The following is a 6,737-nucleotide window of genomic DNA, read 5'->3' as shown; positions in this document are numbered from 1 at the left end:
AAGTGCTGAAAGCATTTATTGTCTGAGGAACCCCTTTTCCTCAGCCTAGGCTAAGAGAAAGCGATTGGAGAGGGAGGAAGGGTGGCATTCTCAGTACTGTGAGGATAAAAGATATCTAAGAGGTAGAAATGGGTGCACTTTGTAATCCCATGAGCAGGGAATGCCATAGACACGAATTACAATTTCAGGGTTCTGGGAACCCTGTTACCACCTCCCTATTCTTAAATGGGCCCTTGAATTCCAAGCCAAGCTCTTCTTTCCTTTATCTTAAGATTTTTATTTCTATTAAAGTGTAAATTTATTTTAATTTTCTATTGATTATACTCAGGATGAATTCCTTTTAGGAGACCTTTTTATGAAAATAACTAGATCAGTGGTTTTCTGCTTTTTTCTGCCTCTAGACTACTCACATGGGAAACATCACCATTATTTACATCTCTTAAAGTAATTGACACACAAGTACTTTGAGTCAGACTGGTATGTTGTGGGGGGTTTCTTGTCAGAATCTGGGAGAGTGTATGTACAGTTAGCAAAAGCCATTTCTGATGCCCTCTCCCAGGCTTCTGCCCAGACTACCCTGAAGTCTGGGTCACCACATAGACCAAGACCTTCTTGAAGACAGGTATTCCCTCTAAATCTCATCAAGTACAGTCCTTGGCCCATAGGATGTTTTTCAAAATATATGTTGAATAAACACAGATATTGATAGAGGAAGGGAGCAAGAACATTCTAGAGACCTGGATGTTTGGATGAAACGACCACTAAGAGAGGAAAATATTAACCACTTCCCAATTGTGTCAAAGGCTAGCTTGTGGGGAGACAACATATATAAAATAACATCTAACTCTTATTGGGATTTTTATTATGTACCTGTCACTGTGTTAAGCGGTTTATTATATACATTATCTCATTTAATGCTAACAATCTTAGGAAGTAGGTACTATTGCTATTCTATTTTATAGATGGAGAAACTGCAATTCAGAGAGGTAAGGTGGCTTGCTCACAGTCATGCAGCTGAGACATGGTAGAGTACGTTCTCAAACTCAAGCAATCTGATTCCAGACTCACAATGCCAAAGTGATCCAAGAACTGAAGCACCAACATTGTGTCCGATCCTTATCATGGCTTTTCCTTCTCCTTCCCCATATGGTCCCCCAATTTGGACATTTCTCCAAATGTTTCCGGACAGAATTAAAGACTTTCATCACTCCCTTTTTCCAACTTCAACCCCATCTTCTCCAAAGAGCCTCCTTTACCTTCTCTACCTCCAGGTAATCGAAGACTCCATAAGTTGGTGCAACATCAGAGACTGGAAGACTTAATAAATTAGAAATGCTCAAGGAGACCCTCTACCTTCGAGAAATGCTAATGAGACCCACCTTCTTTTTCACACACAGCAGTCTAAACCCTCCTCAAAGTCTTCTCTGGAGAGCCTCCCTTCAGTTCCACAGCCCAGGGCTGTCTGTTTTCCTTTAACCCCACTCCAAGCCTCCTAGTTGTCTTCTTGTCCATTTGTGTCTCCTAGTACCTTTGTGTAGTTTTCCATTATGTGTGCTGACTAAAGCTAATGGGAGGGCCTTCAATCAGGGTCCAAAGATGATCAACCTTTCAACCCTCAGTAAGGCGCTTGGTAGAGGCTGAACTGAGCACCAGGCCTGATTTCCATGGTGACACCCCTGGGGATTGTTGCCATGGTAATGCTGGAGAGAAACTGGCCACAATGAACATACCTCCCTTCTCCATATTCCTTTATGAGACTCCACCAAAGCTAAGGGGAGACCTGCTCCCCATCTTCAGATATCAAAGAAATCCCAGGCCACCCCAAACAATACTGACTCTGATCCAACAATCCTGCAGGCATCAACCTAGCTTTTCCAAATGAGGCACTTGATGGTCCTGGGTTTTTGCCTCCTTAAGAACCCACTTAACCATTGGGAGACCTGAGGGAAGTAGAATGCAGTGGATACTTGAATGAAGGAGGGAGAGAAAGAAGGAAAGAGAGAGAAAAAGTGTGTGTGTGTGTGTGTGTGTGTGCGTGCGCGCTTCCTGTTATCCTTTCCACATTTGGTATAGATGCAGCAGCCCAGATAGCAGGCACTAGGACGCTCTGACCATTGAGACCAAGAAAGACACTTAAATGGGTCCAGTGAAAAAGCCATAGGGGATTCTGAGTGACAAAGAGCAAAAAAAGTATATAGCATGCGCAGACAGTGACCTGAGCACCCTTCTACTATGACTCAGGCCATAAACTTTGACTAAGCCCCATCCCCCGGATTCCTGGGAGAAGTCAGGGGAATGGGGGAGGGATAAGGCTCACAGAGTTGTTTCTCTGGCTTATTCTTCTACTCTTTGCCAAGCAGAGAAAGCCCACGAACATTAAGGACTCTAAAGCCTAGAGCTAGCCAGAGGCAGAGTAGAGAGCTGTTAGAAAAAGGAGCAGGGGCTGGGTGTGGAGAGATCACCCTTTCCCACTTTCACTTTTCCCTCACCTTCCCAGACATCCTGAAGTGGCTTCCTCCATTAATTCCTCAGTTTCCCACACACTGGGCTAGAGGAGGGCCAAAAGGAGCTAGAGGAGGAAAGAGGAAAGGGGGTAGAAGATTTCCTTTCCTTGTTGGGACCCTCAATAGTCTTCTCAAAAATCACTTCTCTAGCCCTCATTCTCCTGAATGAGGAATGAATAGTAGGGCTGGGAAGACAAGTTCCAAGGATGTTGCCTGAGACAAAAAGGCCCCCCATAAGCATTTATCTCGGAGTAAGAGACTAACAGGAAGGGCTTGGGCAATGGAAGATACAGAGTGAGACAAAGGTACAGCCCTACAAATATCAGGCAAAACTGACAGTGAAGGACCAGCTGTGGAGCTAAGATAGAATCTGAATTGGCAGGGTGCCCTGGGCCTCTCTTTACCGCTCCTTCTTCCCTACCTTCCACCGTTTCTCTCGTTTAGCTAGGCAAATTGGACAGATCAACGCCACACTCCTTCTCCCAACATTGCGCCATGCCCCATGCTCACCAGGCCAGGATGAACAGCCCAGAGATCCTGGAGGATTTGGTTTAGACTTACCTAAAAAACCTACAGCAAGGAAGCTAGGCTTAAAAGTAGAAGCCTTTTGTGGATTTGCTCCCCCATAACCACCTCCCTCCTATTTCTCAGCATTTACATCTCAGAGGGACCTTATGTTCCAGCTCTCATAGTTAATGCCTACTGTTTAGACTACTCAGAGAGGAGTCCCCCAGGGTTGATCCACTGACCAGACTGCATGGCCTAATGTCCCTGAGGCAGAGAAAGACAAGGACTCACTCTATGTGGCAGGCACATATTCATAAGCACACATTCGGCAAAAGCACCCATTTGAGTTTACACTGTAGGTGAGAGAGCTCAGCTTGGTGACAGACTAAGGCCCTTGAGGAAAGGACCTGTAAGCAGGTCTCTTCCTAAGGCATGTTTACTCAAAGTCCCATTCTCACTGATTCAGAAGGCCCAGGTTCCTTCCCTTTCTTTCCTTCATTCCTTTAACAAGCAAGCCTTGTTCTAAGCTCTGTAGATCAAAGATACATAAGAAGTGCCCCTGACCTTGAGGACTGCCCTCATATGTGCCCCTCCCTTCTCAAACTGGCTACAGTTTCCTGGCTCAGCACCCCTCAAGTCCTACTGGACTCAACCTCAATCACTTCACCCCATAGCCTGACAATCCCTACCAACCGAGGAAAGGAAGGGTAGGTTAAGAATGCCCTTTGGGCCATGACAGATAAAGGTCCAAAACAGAAAAATGCAGAGGCAGTGTGGCAGAAGAAAAGACATGAGCTTTGGAGTCATAGATTTAGGTGCAGATCCATGAATTGACAGTGTGACCTTGAGAAAAATTCAACTACTTTGGGCCTCAATTTCCTTATCTGTAAAATGGAAATATTAATACCTACTTTAGAGTATTGTTTTGAGGATTAAATAGTGTATATAGAGTAACAAGCACATAGTAAATATTAGTTCTCTTTCTTCATAAGGTCTCCTCTATGGGTAGGGGCTGTCATGATGAGGTAGAGGTGGCTTACTACTTTTTATTGGATCATCAAGAGAGAGGATGAATAAGCAAGTACTTGTTAGGCTCTCAAGGTCTATTTATTTTTATTTGTTAGGGGGAGGTGCGTGGGTCTGAAGTCCTCTTCCTACTGTACCTGGGAGGGAAAGGCAGATATTTTCTTAGGACCCCAGAGGCTCCCACCCCCACTCCCTGCCCCCGCCAAAAAAACAAAAACAAAAACTGGGTGTGGCATCAATGTATTTCTTTCTCAGAAAACCCTTCATCAGTTCTGTGCCCTCCCCCCAAGTCCAAATAGTAACTACTTCAGAGGATGATGGAGGGCTTGGTTTTAGAGCCTATATATATATCTCTCTCGCAGAGACCCTGGACTGCCTACCTCCGATCTAGCCCATCCACTCGTCTTCCACCTCCCTTCCTGGGAGGTGGAGGTAGAGATCTGAGCCAATAACAAAAGGAAGATGCGTTTTCTCTAGGGGAGACGAAAAACACCAGAAAAACATGAGACTGACTCTAGGCAGTGGAGACGGTGCAGCAAGCAGCAAAGGGGAGTTGGGTGACCTGATCGATGAGAAGTAGCCCCCTCCCACTCTGCAGAGACTTGGCCCATGGCCTGGCCAGGCCACACCCAGCCATACTGATGCAGAGGGGAGGAGGGGCTGCGGCGAAAAGGATGGAGGATGAGAGGCGCGGAGGGGGCGCAGAGTGACAGGCAGGGGCTAAAGCCCGCCGAGGGGTAGGATTCAACCTCCCACCTCCTCCCCGAAATTCCCTCCCGGGCGGCACTCACCCCAATAACGACGCTGTCGTCCCCTTGAAAAATGGGGATGAATTTGTCCCCCCGCAGAATCTCGGCCTGGTTCAGGGGCCGAAATCGGCAGAGCACCTTGATGCTACATTCGTTGTTGGTCTCCGCCATGGTGGTCGCCGGCGTGGGGCTGGGGCACTTCTTGAGCGGCAGGGGTGGTGCGTGCTCCGGGGGCGAGAGCTCACCGGAGGCCGAGGCAAAGGACAGGTGCTCGGTCTCTGGGGGCGCCCGGGCGAAGGCTGGGGAGCAGAGCCGGAACGCACTTCTCTCCTGCAGCAGTGGGATGCGGGAGAACTGGACGCCTGGTCCTCAATGGGCGCTCTGCCTCTCCGCCCCTAGCGCTGCAGCGCCGCGCTGCGGGCCTGGGCGGGGCGGCGACCAAAGAGCAGGGCGGGGCTTCCTTTGCTGGGGGCCTGGAGCTTGCCGTCCACCATCGAGTGGTGGCACCTTCCCTCTCCTCTTGTTTCTTCTCTCCACCCCTAACTCTCGAAGATAACCTTGCCCTCATCCTTTCCCCACTCTACTCACTCTCTGCATCCACCCCCGACATCCTTGATCTGTCTGTTTCTCTCTCAGACGCCACTCCGCTGGAAGAAATAAGGGGTCTATGGTGGGCCTGTTGCCTGTCTAAGGAAGAGAATTTACAGCACTTCCACCCCCTTTACTCCAGGGCATCCTCTACCCCTGTCACAATCCTCTGGCCAAATTAGGAGCACACTTCTCATTCCCTTTCCCCACACCCCTCATACAGAATCCCAACCCACTCAACCTTCAGGGGCAGCTCCCTGTACCTCTATGGAGTGACTGTCTAGGTCTCATTTTTTCAGAGAGAAGTGTCAGGAGACATCTGGCTATTCCCTTCTCTACATCTAGAAGTGTGGTCTACACTGTCTCCAATATACATGCCAAGTCCTCAGTTTGAAGGAAAACAAACTCTCATTCTGGGCTATTAGAATTCAAGCGCCGATAAGATTCTCATTTTTGCCTCATAGATTGGGCCTGGGATAGAGGTGGGCAAGAGTAACTTTTGCAAGAGAAAGGGAGTCAGAAAGCAGTGAAGGAGGGGTGATGATAGCAATAGGTATAACCAGAGGTAATTTAAGAGAAGACTTCTAGGGCAGACATCTGCGTTTAGGTTGTTGGCAGGTTTAGGCACCTATATGAGTGTGTTTTCTGTCTCAGTTGCTATTGGACAGAGTCCCAACATCCCAGCCGCTTTCTCAGGCTCTCTTTTTTTCTGTTTCTCTCCCTTCTTTGGCAAAAAAATAAAAATAAAAATAAAGAAAATAAGAAAAGAAAAATTAAAAAGCCAAGCTTAGAGATTCTTTGTTCTTTCTCTCCTTAGGTCAAATTCCTTCCTGCTGCAGCCCATGGGCAGAACCATCTAGAAGCTGGCCAAATTGATTTTTCTCCACATCACAGGCCTCTGCTGGCCAACAGAGTTACACTGCAGGAGTTAAGGCTCTCAGCCAAAGGGAAGAGCAGGGTAATGGGAGAAGGGAGGAGGGGATGGTGATGGTGGTTCTGCATAGACATTGTCTAAGGTCACTTGTATACTATGAGGCAAGGGAAAAGAATGATGGCCTCACCACTCAGAATTCAGCTGAGGAGTTTTCCCAAATTGGGCCTATACCTCTAACCCACCTTGAATCTTAAGGAAACTGAAGGAGAAGTGTCCAGCATAAGAAATTGGATGGGAAGGCAGTAGGACTATGGAGAAAGAGGGGTAGAGGCTTGGGGATGAACCAAGAGAGTGTGCATAGAATGACAATGTGCTCCAAACTAAAGAAAATAGGCATCCCTCCAGCTACTTAGTCTGGCACTATTTCTAAATGTTGCAGCATCCTGCAAGCTCAGGGAACATCCTGAGAAACATCCCAACCTCAGGCCC

General features: G+C 47.6%; 1 protein-coding gene across 7 annotated transcripts in view; it reads right to left on the bottom strand.

The window, feature by feature from the left end:
* Positions 1–6,737, bottom strand: part of KIF5A (kinesin family member 5A) — a 44,521-nt gene that overhangs the window by 36,097 nt on the left and 1,687 nt on the right. For all 7 annotated transcript variants that reach the window (XR_005653454.1, XM_039865779.1, XM_039865778.1 and 4 more), the window contains exon 2: positions 4,829–5,433. Coding sequence is in view for 6 of the 7 variants with exons in the window: in XM_039865779.1 (XP_039721713.1) it covers positions 4,829–4,957 (129 nt within the window). In the remaining variant the exon portion in view is untranslated. The remainder of the gene's footprint in view (positions 1–4,828; positions 5,434–6,737) is intronic.

The sequence above is a fragment of the Pteropus medius genome, unplaced genomic scaffold (assembly GCF_902729225.1).
Source record: "Pteropus medius unplaced genomic scaffold, Ma_sr-lr_union100, whole genome shotgun sequence".
NCBI classification, from domain to species: domain Eukaryota; kingdom Metazoa; phylum Chordata; class Mammalia; order Chiroptera; family Pteropodidae; genus Pteropus; species Pteropus medius.
This window is presented reverse-complemented; position numbering and strand designations above follow the sequence as displayed.